Source organism: Pongo pygmaeus, chromosome 2 (genome assembly GCF_028885625.2).
Source record: "Pongo pygmaeus isolate AG05252 chromosome 2, NHGRI_mPonPyg2-v2.0_pri, whole genome shotgun sequence".
NCBI classification, from domain to species: domain Eukaryota; kingdom Metazoa; phylum Chordata; class Mammalia; order Primates; family Hominidae; genus Pongo; species Pongo pygmaeus.
In genome coordinates this window covers 104,813,981-104,831,785 of record NC_085930.1, presented here as the reverse complement: position 1 = coordinate 104,831,785, position 17,805 = coordinate 104,813,981, and the positions used below count along the sequence as shown (strand labels likewise).

The 17,805-nt window shown below is 42.7% G+C and overlaps 1 protein-coding gene across 10 annotated transcripts in view; it reads right to left on the bottom strand.

Annotated features, from left to right (window-relative positions):
* The window catches only part of PRKAR2A (protein kinase cAMP-dependent type II regulatory subunit alpha), a 95,101-nt gene that overhangs the window by 44,622 nt on the left and 32,674 nt on the right, over positions 1-17,805 (bottom strand). For 9 of the 10 annotated variants that reach the window (XR_010125595.1, XR_010125594.1, XM_054481738.1 and 6 more), the window contains 2 exons: positions 15,685-15,720; positions 856-908 (listed from right to left, as the gene is read on the bottom strand). Coding sequence is in view for 8 of the 10 variants with exons in the window: in XM_054481738.1 (XP_054337713.1) it covers positions 856-908; positions 15,685-15,720 (89 nt within the window). In the remaining 2 variants the exon portion in view is untranslated. The remainder of the gene's footprint in view (positions 1-855; positions 909-15,684; positions 15,721-17,805) is intronic. The other variant, XM_063661161.1, reaches the window with a different exon arrangement.

Below are 17,805 nucleotides of genomic sequence, written 5' to 3'. Positions count from 1 at the left end.
ATGCTCTATAAAATGCACCTCATACAAACATACATCCCATGCCATTACATACAGTCCTGTACCATCACTTTCAATAGCTACAGATTCTCTTCATTTGAATGTACCATAATTTAGGCCCTGGTAATCCCATATTTTGGGTCATTTAGGTTTTTTCCATTTTCCATTGTTATAATACTATGATAAACTCCATTTGTACATCCTCAGGAAGGATCCAACTTTCATTGGGGATAAATTCTCCTTTAGGTAAATGCTAAATCAGTTGGCCTGACTGTAAGCATTTAAGGCTTGTTGTTGTTAATTTTTTTTTAATAGAAATGAGGTCTAACTACATTGCCCAGGCTAGTCTCAACTCCTGGGGTTCAAGTGATCTTCCCATCTCAACCTCCCAAAGTGCTGAGATTACAGGTGTGAGCCACCATGCCCAGCATTTTTTTTTTTTTTAAGACTCAAGCAGCAATTCTCCTGCCTCAGGCTCCTAAGTAGCTTTGAATACAGGCACATGCCACCAAACCAGCTAATTTTTTTTTTCCCACAGAGATGGGGTCTTGCTATATTGTCCAGGCTGGTCTTGAACTCCTGGCCTCAAGCGATCCTCCTGCCTCAGCCTCTCAAAGTGTTTGGATTACAGGTGTGAGCCACCATGCCCAGCCTGTTTAGGGCTTCTGACAGCTACAGCTAAGCATTGCTCACATACCCTCAACCAATGCAGCTTTCAATTTGTTAGATTAAAAATGTCACTTCACTGATATTTTAATTTGTATTTAATTATTAGCATGATGAGTTTTTGGTATGTAGAGAAGGGGAGTTAATGAGAAATAGAACAATTCTACCTAACATGTTTGCTTTGGGTCTTACCCTTGGATCTGTATCTTCCTCTTCCTCATCAGGGTTATAGGTCTCAGCACAGACTAAAATTGGAGAGAAAAAAACAAAAAGAATGAATTTAACAGATGTGCAGCTTTAGGAAAAACAGGAAGTGAACTCAATTTTCTTTTATTCACTGTTTTCTTTCTTTTTTTTTTTGAGACAGAGTTTTGCTGTTGTTGCCCAGGCTGGAGTACAGTGGCACAATCTCGGCTCGCTGCAACCTCCACCTCCCAGGTTCAAGCGATTCTCTTGCCTCAGCCTCCCAGGTAGCTGGGATTACAGGCATGCACCACCATGCCCGGATAATTTTGTATTTTCAGTAGGGATGGGGTTTCACCATGTTGGTCAGGCTGCTCTCAAACTCCTGACATCAGGTGATCCACCTGATGTATATCCACCTGATGTATAATATAAATGCTCACGCCTATAATCCCAGCACTCTGGGAGGCTGAGGCGGATGGATCATGAGGTCAAGAGATCGAGACCATCCTGGCCAACATGGTGAAACCCCATCTCTACTAAAAATACAAAAATTAGCTGGGCGTGGTGGTGTGCGCCTGTAGTCCCAGCTACTCAGGAGGCTGAGGCAGCAGAAGCGCTTGAACTTGGGAGACGGAGGTTGCAGTGAGCCGAGATCATGCCACTGCACTCCAGCCTGGTTGACAAAATGAGACTCTGTCTCAAAAAAAATGAAAAGAGAGTAAGTTGTGGGAGACATAAAGGGAAAAAAAGCAAGGTGAAGAAAAGTATATATGGCATGCTATCCCTTGCAGAAGAAAGGACTTCCATGAGAAAGGAGAGCTAAGAATGGAGGGAAAATAAATATAATATACTTTTACCGGTTAATTTTTCCAAAAGGAAACAATTTGGGAAGAATAAACCGGAAAGTAATGAAATTATTTTCCTCGTGTATAGAAAGAAACAGGAAAGAAGGGATACGGAAAGGAATGAAACTTCTCTCAGGTAACTTTTTTTTTTTTTTTTTTGGGAGACGGAGTCTCGCTCTGTCACCCAAGCTGGAGTGCAATGATGTGATCTCTGCTCACTGCAAGCTCCGCCTCCCAGGTTTACACCATTCTCCTGCCTCAGCCTCCAGAGTAGCTGGGACTACAGGCGCCTGCCACCATGCCAGGCTAATTTTCTTTATTTTTAGTAAAGACAGGGTTTCACCGTGTTAGCCAGGATGGTCTCGATCTCCTGACCTGACCACCCACTTCAGCTTCCCAAAGTGCTGGGATTACAGGTGTGAGCCACCGCGACTGGCCTGAGGAAACATTTTTACATAAAAAGTTTTGAAATTTAAGCCATGTTAATTTTTCACATATTTTAAAAATTAAATCGATAAGAAGGACCCTAAAACTAAGTACAAAGAAAAAAAACCTACCCATGTATCAGGGTGATAACATAATTAGAGAAGGAAAGAATCAGATTCTAAGTAGCTTCTGAACATAGTACTCTGACCATCCACCCTCAGTGGGATATACTGCACTCCAACAAAAAACAACTGATGTTGGTGATGGTATGCCAATTCCAAAACTCTTCTTTTTTTGAGAGAGTCTCGCTCTTTCGCTCAGGTTGGAGTACAGTGGCGCGATCTTGGCCCACTGCAACCTCCACCTCCCTGTTTCAAGTTATTCTCCTGCCTTAGCCTCCTTAGTAGCTAGGTCTAGAGACACGTGCAACCACACCCAGCTAATTTTTGTAGTTTTAGTAGAGATGGGGTTTCACCATGTTGGCCAGGATGATCTCAATCTCTTGACCTTGTGATCCACCTGCCTTGGCCTCCCAAACTGCTGGGATTACAGGCGTGAGCCATCGCACCTGACCTGTAATTCCAAAACTCTTCTATGTGTATTACTGTAGGGAGTAAATAAACGAACACACAGATTTTTTTTTTTACTGGTGAGAAGGGGGATACAAATATAGACTGGAGGAAGAATTAGAAATGGAGATATCGATACAAGTCATTATTTTAAAATCTCACCCCATGTGTTATTTGCAAAGAGACAATAAATTATCTACTGAATAAAGAGTTTTGTACTTACTAAGAAAACTGTTTTACCAAGAATGAACTAGTTGTGATTACTGTTTCTCAGAATGCAGCAAACCTACTGCCTCTTCACAATACAAGCCATTACAGCTGGGAAAAGTTTTCTTCTAATAAATCATCAGTGATCTGTAACAGCTGTGTGACCAGAGGTAATTTATTGCCTATGTCCACCCTTCCTCTGCATAATGGCATGAACAGTGGTGACTTCTCTCTGAAGACTGTTGTAAGGATTCAAGTAGACAGGTGTCAGACACAGTAAGGAGGCAACTTGAACTATTACCATTATTATCTTGGTTCCATTTGTTCTGGGTTTTAGAAGAATTATTGTTATGTTGGTTCTGTTCTCTATTTCAGCTCCTTTAACTGTGCTTTCTTCCCAGCTAACCTCCATCACATATTTCTACCCTTACAACTTTGCTCTTTTTGCTTTCTCTACGGTTTGCGCCACCTGCTCCCAAGACAGAGCTTCACGCTGTCACCCAGGCTGGAGTGCAGTGGTGTAATCTTGGCTCACTGCCACCTCCACCTCCCAGGTTCAAGCGATTCTCCTGCTTCAGCTTCCCAGGTAGCTGGGATTACAAGTGCTAATTTTTATATTTTTAGTAGAGACGGGTTTTTTGTTTTTTTTTTTGCCATGTTGGCCAGGCTGGTCTCGAACTCCTGACCTCAAGTGATCTGCCCATCTCGGCCTCCCAAGGTGTTGAGATTACAGGCATGAGCCACCGCGCCCAGCCAACTCTTTTTATGTATTTAATTCTTGCTCATTTTTTTCAGTTTCCTTATAATCTTATCACACCCATTTTCTGTTTCATCTCAGCCAATTTTATCCTTGGCTTTTTGCTCAGAATTCATAAGTGCAATGATTTCTTATAGTTTACTGAGCATTTTGTAGTGGACCTTTCTAGTCTTCACTCCGCTTATATCCTTAACCAGCTGAGTTTACTCATAGGCCCCGTATTGTTTATTAGGATTTATTTATCATCTGTTAACAGGCAACAAACAGTTCCTGACCCTACTCTCAATCTATGTGTGATGGCTGAAAGACTCCATGTATCTACAACTACGGGACAGGCTGATACATACCACTCCCAATTTATTTATTTTTATTTATTATTATTATTTTTTTTTGAGACAGAGTCTCGCTGTCTTGCCCAGGCTGTAGTGCAGTTGACATGATCTCAGCTCACTGCAAACTCCGCCTCCCAGGTTCAAGTGATTCTCCTGCCTCAGCCTCCTGAGTAACTGGGGCTACAAGTGCAAGCCACCACACCCAGCTAATTTTTATATTTTTAGTAGAGATGGGGTTTCACCATGTTGGCCAGGCTGGTCTTGAACTCCTGACCTCAAGTGATCCACCACGCCCAGCCCCACTCCCAGTTATTTCCCAGTTTCTTAGAGATACTCACTGCAGTCCTGGTCTAGCTACACCCCAGCTTCCCTTTCCTCACCGACTCTCTAAACCAATAAAAGATCTGAGAAATGATGGCTTCCATTGTGTCCCATACCCAGGACTCTCCCATCCCTGACTTAGCAAATAATACTCTACTTGTGTGGCCCATGCCACTTGTGCAGTAATGCCATCAATACCAAGTGCCCAACAGGGACCTTGTATCCTAAAAAAGATAAGAGAAAAATTAGGGGGGATAGCGTAAGAAAAGATACACCATTCTAGTCCCTGAAATAGCATTAGGTGATGCTCTGCAGAGGGCTGGCCCAGTTTCTGGCTAGTGTGGGCTTTGGGTTACTGAGCCAGCAAAGTAACAACGGGATACAGGTAATGACTCACTATCTTTCTCCAAGCATTTTTGTTTCCAGGAGATGATGCCAGGGTGCATTATCTCAGTTCTTCCCTAACGATTAAGGCAGACACATATCTTAGTTCCTAGACATTTCTTTTTTCTTTTTTGAGACCAGTTTTGCTCATTGCCCAGTCTGGAGTGCAATGGCGTCATCTTGGCTCACCACAACCTCCGCCTCCCAGGTTCAAACAATTCTCCTGCCTCAGCCTCCTGAGCAGCTGGGATTACAGGTGCCCGCCACCACGCCCAGCTAATTTTTGTATTTTTAGTAGAGATGGAGTTTCGCCATATTGGCCAGGCTGGTCTCAAACTCTTGACCTCAGGTAATCCACTGGCCTCGGCCTCCCAAAGTGCTGGGATTACAAGTGTGAGCCACCATGCCCAGCCTCCTAGACATTTCTATTGTCACTTTTTGCATCATCATGGGTATTCTGGTAGGAAACTGGGGAAGCTGCATCAAAGGCATCTAACCAGACACTATGTCAAACTTCAAGTTTCTTGGTTCTCTGTGCTCTTGATTAATGCCATTATCAGACTAATTTTCTAAACTAGAAATTTGGAATTAATCAGACTTTCTTCTCTCACCTCTTGTCCAATGAATACATCAAATTCTGCTTCAGAAATATTCTCATATTTGACCTTAATTCAGTGTATTCCAATTGCTACTCCTTGGTCTAAGAGTTCAAAACCACTACTTAGAATAATACATTAAAAAAAACTTCATTTCAGGAAATAAATGGGTACATGGGTATTATACTTTCTCTACTTTTGTGCATGAAATCTTCCTTTTTAATTTTTTTTTTTTTTTGAGAGTCTCACACTCCATCACCCATGCTGGTATGCAGTGGCACAATCGCGGCTCACTGCAACCTCAGCCTCCCGGGTTCAGGTGATTCTCGTGCCTCAGCCTCCTGAGTAGCTGGAATTATAGGCGCACACCACCAGGCCCAGCTAATTTTTGTATTTTTAGTAGAGATGGGGTTTCATCATGTCGGCCAGGCTGGTCTCGAACTCCTGGCCTCAAGTGATCCATCCACTTCGGCCTCCCAAAGTGCTGGAATTACCACCCAGCCCTTTTGTGTATGAAATCTTTCATACACATATTTCATTGAAAAGTTTAAAAAAATAAGCCTTCAGTGATGAGACTGATAGAATTTTACTGATAATGACACAATCTCGGGCTATTTCTAGGCTTGCTTTTCCTCCAATTTTGGAAGAAAGTACTTTGGCAACTTAGCTCATTTTAATATTTTTAGGCATTTACATAACTGAGGCAGCAAATGTTAATTAGTCTTCACATTTTCAGATGCAACACTGATTATTTTTCAGATGCAAAATAAATTTTGTTATTATTTAAACAAAAATAGTTTCCATTAAAATTGTTAATATGTTTCTATTTGTGGAAAAACATTATGCTTCAATTTTTCAAATCTGGTTTTAAGTTTTCTTCCCTTTCCTATTGTTTATTTCTTTATTTATTATGGTAAGAACACTTAACATGAGAGCTACCCTGATAACAAGTTTTTAAGTTCACAACAGTAGAACTTCCAGATAGCTGAATACATGAAGGTTCCTGGAGGGTGGCACACCCAGGGAGTGCATGGAAACTCCATGCACTTCCCAAATACCTCCCAAAGTGCTGGGATTACAGGCATGAGCCACTGCACCCGGTCTGAATTTGACTATTTTATTTAATTTATTTTGTAGAGACAAGGTCCCATTATGTTGCCCAAACTGGTCTCAAACTCCTGGCCTCAAGCAATTTTCCTGCCTCAGCCTTCCAAAGTGTTGGGATTATAGGCATGAGCCACTGCACCTGGCCTTGATTATTTTAGATACCACAATACCACATATAAGTAGAATAATGCAATATTTGTCCTTCTATACCTGGCTTATTTCACTTAGCATAATATCCTTTTTTTCCTTTTTTTTTTTGAGACGGAGTCTTGCTCTATCGCCCAGGCTGGAGTGCAGTGGTGCAGTGGTACAATCTTGGATCTTGGATCTTGGCTCACTGCAACCTCTGCCTCCTGGGTTCAAGCAATTCTGTCTCAGCCTCCCGAGTAGCTAGGATTACAGGTGCGCACCACCACGCCTGGCTAATTTTTATATTTTTAGTAGAGACGGGCCTTTACCATATTGGCCAGGCTGGTCTCAAACTCCTGACCTTAGGTGATCCACCCACCTCGGTCTCCCAAAATGCTGGGATTACAGGCATGAGCCCTCGTGTCCAGCCTCCCTTTTCTTTTGAACCCTGGAATTACCTCCCTTTGCCCTCTTCCTCTGTTCCCCTCAATCTCTTTACTTCTCCTTAGTCCTGGTCCTAAATTACTTCCTTTATTTTCTAGGAAAAAATCCATTTTACAGTACCTACTTGACTGTTGCTGCCCCAAGGGTTCTGCACATCTGGCTGCTTGCCTCAGTACACAAGTTACCTGGAGAAGGTCCAGAATCTGTGTGATCCCCTACGCAATCTCAAACATTATATTGTGTGTCATGAAATACTCAAGACCTACAGGAAATGAAGATTAAAATAGCAACACAGTGGCCAGGCATGGTGGCTCACACCTGTAATCCCAATACTTTGGGAGGCCTGGATAGGAGGATCACTTTAGAAGGACATCAGTCCTATTAGATTAGGGTTCTACCCTATGACCTCATTTCACCTTCATTACCTCTTTAAAGGCTCTATCTCAAAAATATAATCATATTGGGGTTAGGACTTCAATATATGAATTTGGGGAAAACCAATTAGTCCACAACACTGGATTTCTAAATTATTTTAAGTAATACTTAGTAATATTTCAGCTGAAAGTAGCTATAGATGAAAAAAATATTGCATACTATGAAAGAATATAAAGACAAAAATCAGTATTTTATTATATAGTAAGCACATAAGCCTTAAAGGGCAGGGATGTCTGCTGAAGAGCACCTGCAATGCAGAAGTGGGTGACTGACATGGCACCAGATTCTCAGTGGACTGACTGTTCTGCTGCCTGTCACAGTCACCACTAGAGTCAAAATATTCCATTCCTAAATGTGGCATGATGCCAAAACACCCATTTCTGATTAATGTGCTTTGACGTTTCAACATGTATTTAATAAATAAAAGTTGGGCTTTTTTTTGACAAAGGAGGTTTTTATTTGTTTTGTTTTTTGAGATGGAGTCTCACTCTGTTGCCCAGGCTGGAGTGCAATGGCACAGTCTTGGCTCACTGCAACCTCCACCTCCCAGGTTCAAGCAATTCTCTTGCCTCAGCCTCCCGAGTACCTGGGGTTACAGGCACCTGCCACCACACTCAGTGAATTTTTGTATTTTTAGTAGAGATGGGGTTTCACTATGTTGGAGAGACTGGTCTTGAACTCCTGACCTTGTGATCCGCCCGCCTTGGCCTCCCAAAGTGCCGGGATTACAGGCGTGAGCCACCACGTCGGCCGACAAAGGAGGTTTTTTAGTTAAATAAAATCATACTAACATTTCCAACTCAAAGACAGTTAATACTAATTTGGGAGGGCTGGGCACAGTGGCACACACCTGTAATCCCAGCACTTTGGGAGGCCGAGGCGGGCAGATGACAAGGTCAGGAGTTCAAGACCAGCCTGGCCAATACGGTGAAACCCTGTCTCTACTAAAAATACAAAAATTAGCCGGGTGTGGTGGCACATGCCTGTAGTCCCAGCTACTAGAGAGGCTGAGGCAGAAAAATCGCTTGAACCCAAGAGGTGGAGGTTGCAGTAAGCCAAGATCATGCCACTGACTCCAGTCTGAGTAACAGAGCGAGACTCCGTCTCCAAAAAAAAAAAAAAAAAAAACTATATACACACACACACACACACACACGCTAATTTGCCACTACATAAGAAAGCCGCATTTAAGGAATTCATGAACTCACTTCATTTACTCTATCACTTGATGTAGAGGGACTGTTTTAATAGAATGTAGAACTTGGAAGGCATGGCTTTTCTTTTTTTTTTGAGACGGAGTCTTGCTTTGTCACCCAGGCTAGAGTGCAGTGGCGCAATCTCCTCGACTCACTGCAAGCTCCACCTCCCGGATTCACACCATTCTCCTGCCTCAGCCTCCCGAGTAGCTGGGACCACAGGCGCCCGCCACCACACCCAGCTATTTTTTTTGTATTTTTAGTAGAGACGGGGTTTCACCATGTTAGCCAGGATGGTCTCCATCTCCTGACCTCGTGATCTGCCTGCCTCAGCCTCCCAAAGTGCTGGGATTACAGGCATGAGCCACCACGCCCAGCCAGGCACGGCTTTTCTTTTTGTTGGCTGGGGCGGACAGTCTCACTCATTGTCCAGAATGGAATGCAGTGGCGCAATCTTGGCTTACTGCAAACTGCCTCCTGGGTTCAAGTGATTCTCATGTCTCAGCCTCTCAAGTAGCTGGGATTACAGGCATGGGCCACCAAACTGGCTTAATTTTTGTATTTTTATTATTTTTTGAGATGGAGTTTTGCTCTTGTTGCCTAGGCTGGAGTACAATGGCAGGATTTTGGCTCACTGCAACCTCTGCCTCTCAGGTTCAAGTGATTCTCCTGCCTCAGCCTCCCAAATAGCTGGGATTACAGGCACCTGCCACCATACCCAGCTAAATTTTGTATTTTTAGTCAAGACGAAGCTTCACCATGTTGGCCAGGCTGGTCTTGAACTCCTGACCTCAGGTGATCCGCACATCTCAGCCTCCCAAAGTGCCGGGATAACAGGTGTGAGCCACCATGCCCAGCTAAATTTTTCTATTTTTAGTAGAGACGGGGTTTCACAATGTTGGCCAGGCTGATCTCGAACTCCTGACCTCAGGTGACCAGCCCATCTCAGCCTCCCAAAGTGCTGGGATTACAGGCATGAGCTACCATGCCCAGCTTTATTTTATTTTGTTTTATTTTATTTTGAGACTGAGTCTTGCTCTATAGCGCTGGCTGGAGTGCAGTGGTGCGATCTCAGCTCACTGCCACCTTCGTCTCCTGGGTTCAAGCGATTCTCCTGCCTCAGCCACACCCAGCTAATTTTTGTATTTTTTTGTTTGTTTGAGATGGAGTTTAATACTTGTTGCCCAGGCTGGAGTGCATTGGCACAATCTCAGTTCACTGTAACCTCCGCCTCCAGAGTTCAAGCGATTCTCCTGCCTCAGCCTCCCAAGAAGCTGGGATACAGGCATGTGCCAGCTAACTTTGTGTATTTATTTATTTATTTAATTTTTTTTAGACAGAGTTTCACTCTTGTCACCCAGGCTGGAGTGCAACAGTGCGATCTTGGTTCACTGTAAACTCTGCCTCCCGGGTTGAAGCGATTTTCCTGCCTCAGCCTCCTGAGTAGCTGGGATTATAGGCGCCTGCCACCACGCCCATCTAATTTTTGTATTTTTAGTAGAGATGGGGTTTCACCATGTTGGCCAGGCTAGTCTCAAACTCCTGACCTCAGGTGATCGACCGCCTCGGCCTCCCAAAGTGTTGGGATTACAGATGTGAGCCACCGCACCTGGCCAAATTTTTATTTTTAGTAGAGATGGGGTTTCACCATGTTGGCCAGGCTGATCTCAAACTCCCGACCTCAAGTGATCCACTTGCCTTGGCCTCCCAAAGTGGTGGGATTACAGGCCACCTCACCCAGCCTGAAAAAGGTGTCCTTTAAATGAAGGTCTGAAGAACGTGAGTGAGCAAACAGCAAAGATAATTTTGGTGAGATACAGAAGCAAGAGTCTGATTAGATTCTTACCACTGAGTTTAAAAGGAAAAAAAAAAAAAAAGTCTGATTAGAATAGGCTTAAGAGGCCAGGCATTCAAGGCCAGCCTGGCAAACATGGCAAAACCTTGTCTCTACTAAAAACACAAAAATTAGCCAGGCATAGTGGCGCACACCTGTAATCCCAGCTACTCAGAGGCTGAGGTACAGGAATCGCTTGAACCTGGGAGGTGGAGGTAGCAGTGAGCTGGGATCACACCACTGCACTCCAGCCTGGGTGACACAGCCAGACTCTGTCTCAGAATAGAAGTAGAACAACTAGAAACAACAAATACAAACGCTCCTTCATGCGGTTTTGTTTTAAAGGTATGGAGAGAAAAAGGTTGGAGAGAAAACAACAGTCAAAAAAAGTTTATTTTTTAAGAAATAGAGCCAATGATATGTTTCTTTGCTGAAAGAATAATTGAGTTAAAAGATAAAAGATTATGCAGGAGAGCAGCTAACAGCTAAAAGGATGAAGGGATGAGATCTAGCACAGGTGGATACCGTAAACTCACAGGCAAGTGAAGAATAGATATGGTGATGGGATTCTGGAAATTCTCTTCTGTTTTCCTATTTCCTTGGTTAAATAGAGAACAAGATCATCTGCTAAGAATGAGGAAGGAGGTATAGGAGGTTTTGAGAATGGGAAGGTATGAAAGACTTATCTAGGAGAACAGAAGAGTGAAAAAAGCATGGAGCATGTGGCTCACACCTGTAATCCCAACACTGGGAGGCCAAGACAAGAGGATAGTTTGAAACCAGGAGTTTGAGACCAGCCTGGGCAACAAAGGGAGACCCTGTCTTTACAAAAAATAAATTAGCTGGGCATGGTGGTGCACACTTGTCGTCCCAGCTACTTGGGAGGTTGAGGCAGGAGGATCCCCTAAGCCCAAGATTTCAAGGCTGCAGTAACCTATGATTGTACCAGTGCACTCTAGCCCAGCCTGGGCAACAGAAGGAGACCCTGTCTTTCTTATTTATTTATTTGTTTGTTTATTTATTTAGAGTCTTGCTCTTGTCACCCAGGCTGGAGTGCAATGGCGAAATCTCAGCTCACTGCAACCTCCGCTTCCCAGGTTCAAGCAATTCTCCTGCCTCAGCCTCCTGAGTAGCTGGGATTACAGGCACCTGCCACCACACCCAGCCAATTTTTAGTATTTTTAGTAAAGACAGGGTTTCACCATCTTGGCCAGTCTGTTCTCAAACTCCTGGCCTCAGGTGATCCACCTGCCTCAGCCTCCCAAAGTGCTGGGATTACAGGCGTGAGCCACCGTGACTGGCCTAAAATTTATTTTAAAAGGCTGGGCGCAGTGGCTCACACTGGGAGGCCGAGGCAGGCAGATTACTTGAGGCCAGGAGTTCAAGACCCGCCTAGCCAACATGGCGAAACCTCGTTTCTACTAAAATACAAAAATTAGGCTAAAGCATGAGAATCATTTGAACTCAAGAGATGGAGGTTGCAGTGAGCCAAGATTGTGCCACTGTACTCAAGCCTGGGCGACAAGGCAAGACTCTGTCTCAAAAAAATTTATTAAAAAAAAAAAAAGCATGAGAACATAGCATGATTGCTGGTATCAAGAGCCTACTAGAAGTTAATAATCATGAACTGAAAGTAAGATCAGTCAATAAGGCTATCTATTTTCCTCCAATCAGGTTCAGCTATTATTGGTACAGGCACGAAGTGGAGAATTGAACTTAACAAAGTCGGTTTAGCAAAGCAAATAAAAAGGGAAAAGTAAGGCCAGGTGTGGTGGCTCACACCTGTAAAACCAGCACTTTGGAAGGCCAAGCTAAGTGGATTGCTTGAGCTCAGGAATTCAAGACCAGCCTAAGCAACATGGCGAAACCCTGTCTCTACTAAAAATACAAAAATTAGCCAGGCATGGTAGCGTGCACCTGTGGTCCCAGCTACTCAGGAGGCTGAGGCAGGAGGATCACTGGAGCCTGGGAAGTTGAGGCTGCAATGAGCCGTGATCATGCCACTGCACTCTAACATGGGTACAGAGTGAGATCCTGTTTCAAAACAAAAAAAATTTAAAATTTAAAAAAAGGGAAAAGCAAATTGAGGGTATGTGCCAGGGAGTGATTATAATCACTGACTCAGAAATTTAAGGTTAGTAAGGAAGAAGTGGGGAATAGCAAAAAGACGGCAGAATCAGCAAGTTATCCAGGTCTGAGTAGGACAGCAAAGGAGCTGAGAAGACAGCAGGCAGTGGTTGCAGAATGGGACCACTCACTGAAATGACAAAGAGTTGCAATGCTTGTCATACCAGAGTATGACCATTGGGAATGAGTGGCTGAAGTAGGGTGGACAACTGGAGGACAAGATCCTTGGACGAGAGGAGGTCAAAGAATGGAAGGCTAGACATTGGAAGAATCATCTATATGCGGAAATAAGAAGGAACAACCTGGGGATTGTTAGATGACTAAAACAAGGAGAAGCAGTGGCTGGTAAAATATAATGTTAAGTTTAATTTTAATTTTTTTTTGAGATAGAATCTCACTCTGTCACCCAGGCTGGAGTACAGTGGAACGATCACAGCTTACTGCAGCATTGACCTCCCAGGCTCAAGCAATCTTCTTAACTCAGCCTCCCGAATAGCTAGGACTACATGTGTGCACCATCATGCCCAGCTATTTTTTTTTAATTTTTTGAGAGATGGGGTCTCACTGTGTTGCCCCGGCTGGTCTCAAACTCCTAGGCTCAAGCAATCCTCGCACCTCAGCCTCCCAAAGCGCTGGGATTACAGGCGTGAGCCACGATGGCCAGCCATAATGCGAAGTTTTAAGAAGGTTTCAGGGAGAAGGGAGAGAGAATGCTCTGGAAGCAGCCAAGAGAATCAATAGAGACATTCACCCATTTCCTGTCAGTGTTACAAGGAAAGTAGAAGAGGACAGAGCCATTGTTTGAGAAGCCTACAGGGCAAGCCAAGCTTCAGCTACAGCTGGAAAGTGAAGGCTGCACTGAGAGAACAGGGTGAGAATTTGGGGGATTTAGCTAAAGACTAACCAAGAGTTCAGAGGGTGCAAGAAAGAATCCTTAGAGATAGCAAGGGTGGTACTTAGGATCCATGCTACCTATGGGCATATGCTCACCTCACCTATTGCAAGTTACTTAACCTCTGCTTTGTTCCCAGTTTCCTCGTCTGTAAATTGGGGATAATCATGGTACAGACCTCACTCAAAGTGTTACTTTGAAGATTATATTCAACAATACAAGGAAGGCATTTAGAAAGTCCTTAAAACTGTGCACGTAGCACACAGTCTGCACTTAAAAAATGTTATGTATTATTATAGGATACTTTCTCTCCTGTATCATCCTATTGAATTATTTGAAAAATCTTTTATTTTCATTTAACATTTCAATGACATGAAAAGGTTTTAAATCCTAAGATTATAAAATCTAAGGAGAAGGGATAATACCATGTACTTGTCTGAGTCTTCTACAAGGTTCAAGATTTGAACAACAATGGCAAAGGGCCAAACAGCAATTCACAAACTAACACCAACTGTGACCTCAGGAGAAGGTATCACTATACTCTCCATCTCCCAGACCTATCCTACAGATGTCAAGGGATTTAACTAATCTTTCAGAAGAAAAAAAGGTGCAGGGCAGACATGAACAAAAATGGAAGATAATAGCTCATGGGTATCAAACTAACCTTAATCCCTACTCTCAGGATATTGACTCTCTTAACATAACATATTCTTCAACCTCCTTTCAACAGATTTTCATGTAGAATGATAACAAATGCTTTCTGAAAACATAAATGAGCCGATTTTCTCAAAGACAAGGATTGAGGGATAGAAAAGCAATTCCTAGCCCTATAATAGGTCAGATGACAATTTCAAATCAAGAAACCTTCCTAAAACAAGGAAATATGAAAGAACAATGTAATACATACCACTTGCCTAGCAATTTTAAAACACATTAACATTCCACTGTACTGCCAAATAAATTCCCAAGTTATCAAAAAGTCAAACACTTTAAGAAAAACTTTCATAAAACATATTTACCAGCTCTATGAAAAAAAGGGGAGCCTTCTCAGGAACAATCATTGTTTTTTTAAAAAACAAGATGATGTGCATATTCAATAAATATTTACTGAGTGCCTATGTGTCCAGCAGTGTTTGAGGTTATCAGTCATATATTAACATCTCTAACTCAATTTAAAAAATAGCATAACCACCTAGGGAAATTTTGCATTAAAAATTTCAAAAGGTCATAAACCTGGATAGAAAGTTTACCCAAACTAATTTTTAAAATAATATGGACTATACCAGATAAAAGGGCAAAATATTACCAAACTAGTACCATATAAGAAAATACAAATAGATTTCTCATATTTGGAAAGCATTCTTTTTTTTTTTTTTTTTTTGAGACAGAGTCTCACTCTGTTGCCCAGGCTGGAGTGCAGTGGCGTGATCTTGGCTCACTGAAACCTCCACCTCCCGGGTTCAAGCGATTCTCCTGCCTCAGCCTCCCAAGTAGCTGGGACTACAGAGGCACGCTACTGCGACTGGCTAATTTTTTTGTATTTTTAGTAGAGACAGGGTTTCACCATGTTAGCCAGACTGGTCTCAAACTCCTGACCTCGTGATCCGCCCGCCAAGACCTCCCAAAGTGCTGGGATTATGGGTGTGAGCCACTGCGCCTGGACAGCATTCATTTTTTTAACAACCAAAAGAACTGCCATATAAAATGATGTGAAGTACTATTTTACATCTAAATTCCATATTATTAAGATAATGGTGGAAAAGAGGCATGTACAGGGTGCCTTTCTCCCAGCAGCCTAATCTGTGGACCCTCTCTAGAAAACAAGACAGAAAAAGCCAAGGCAATGCTCAGTCTCTGACCAGAGAATGCCACTTCCAGCACCAAAACTGAGGAAATAATTCAAGTGGCTCAAAAGGCATATGTAAGAGTTAATGGCAGCATAAGCCAGAATACCAGAAAAAGGAATATGAAAAATCATTTTTTGAAGCTGTAATTATAAATGTGAAAAAAAGTAATGACATAACCGCAAAGAGACAAAATGTACCAATTATAGTATAAAATACGTACATACATACTCAGAACTTAAAAACAGAATAAAGAAACCATAGATAATTTTACTTTTAGATAATGTTCTGTGATGGGAGCTTATCTTTTTATTCAAAATATCTGTTTTTTCAATATATTCCTATCTTAAAATAGCATTTTAGTAGTATGTTATGAAATAGAACACATACCTGATACTCGTCTATTAAATCTGCTAGGAACTGGAACTGCAAAATAAAGAAGCAACATTTAGTCATTATTATGTCACCAGGCTGCATTTTTATCCTCCCTTTTTGCAAAAGTCTATTACAATAGACCTAAGCCCCTCAAAACCAAGCAGTGGGTCAGTTCACAGTCTTCCACACTCAATCACAAATAGTTGTTCAATGTGATAATATTAAGACAATATAGGAGATACAGTATTTCTTTGAAAACAAACTATACCTTCAATATATTCAACCTGGCAATTTTATTTCTGCTCACATCTATATTCCATCTAATTTGTATCATTCCAATTGAATAAGAGAAGTCTACCAAATTTATTGATAATGTTATGATATAAAGTAGTGAAATTTTTTTTTTTTTTTTTTTTTTTTTGAGACAGAGTCTCGCTCTGTAGCCCAGGCTGGAATGCAGTGGCGCGATCTTGGCTCCCTGCAAGCTCCACCTCCCACGTTCATGCCATTCTCCTGCCTCAGCCTCCCGTGTAGCTGGGACTACAGGCGCCTGCCACCATGCCCAGCTATATTTTTGTATTTTTTAAGAGATGGGGTTTTTTTGTTTTGTTTTGTTTTTTGGTTTTTTTTTTGAGACGTAGTCTTGCTCTGTCGCCCAGGCTAGAGTGCGGTAGTGACATCTAGGCTCACTGCAAGCTCCGCCTCCCGGGTTCACACCATTCTCCTGCCTCAACCTCCCGAGTAGCTGGGACTACAGGCACCCGCCACCACACCCAGCTAATGTTTTGTATTTTTAGTACAGACGGGGTTTCACCGTGTTATCCAGGATGGTCTCGATCTCCTGACCTCGTGATCCACCCACCTTGGCCTCCCAAAGTGCTGGGATTACAGGCGTGAGCCACCGCGCCTGGCCTGTATTTTTTTAGAGATGGAGTTTCACCATGTTGGCCAGGCTGGTCTTGAACTCCTGACAGGTGATCCGCCTGCCTCAGCCTCCCAAAGTGCTGGGATTACAGGCGTGAGCCACCATGCCTGGCCTCTTAATTTTTGTATTTTTAGTAGAGACAGGGTTTTGCCACATTGGCCAGGCTGGTCATGAACTCCTGACCTCAAGTGATCCACCCACCTTGGCCTCCCAAAGTGCTGGGATTACAGGTGTGAACTACCGTGCCTGGCCAAGCAGAACCATTTTGAAATGTTCCCTGTGAGTGGATCAGCAGCGGACATAGCACTTCTGTTACAATATGAAGTACCTGGAGAAAAGGAGTCACTGCAAATTAGATTGTATAAAGATCACTTTGGCTATAGTTGATAGACAAAGGTAGTGGCTTAGGTTAGATGTGTGGCTTATAAACAGAAGGAAAACAAATAGATTCCAGAGATGAGAAAAAATCTATACAGTTTAGGCCAAGTACGGTGGCTTACAATTGTAATCCCAGCACTCTGGGAGGCCGAGGCGGCTGGATCATTTGAGGTCACAAGTTCGAGACTAGCCTGGCAAACATGGTGAAACCCTGTCTCTACTAAAAATACAAAAAAAAATTAGCTGGGCGTGGTGGCGCACTCCTGTAATCCTAGCTACTCGGGAGTCTGAGGTAGGAGAATCACTTGAACTTGGGAGGCAGAGGTTGTGGTGAGCCAAGATTGCGCCATTGCACTCCAGCCTCGGTGACAGAGCAAGACTCCATCTCTCAAAAAAAAAAAAAAAAAAACAACAAAACTATATAGTTTAATGACAGACTTAATGTGTCAGTGCTTGCTCTACAAATGCCAATCAAATGAAATTATATCTCTACCGCTATAAAAGACACAGTATTCAATACGGATCTCATTCAATCTATAAATAAGGGTGCTGTCATAAATTCTAAAATCATAAAATGTCAGAGTTACAGAGTATCTATGAAGTCATCTGGTCTGGCCATGACAAGTAGGCTTCATCTCACATAGCAACTCTAGTTGAAGTCGCAGATCCACCTGAGTCATTCTAGACTCCTTCCTTTCACTACTCACATCTACTTCATTAACAATTCCATCTGTTCTCCCTCCCACTTCATCTCTTAAATCAGTCTACCTACCTTGATCTCCACTATCATCCTAGTCTGAGGCACATCATTTCTTGCTTGGATGACTTGCAGT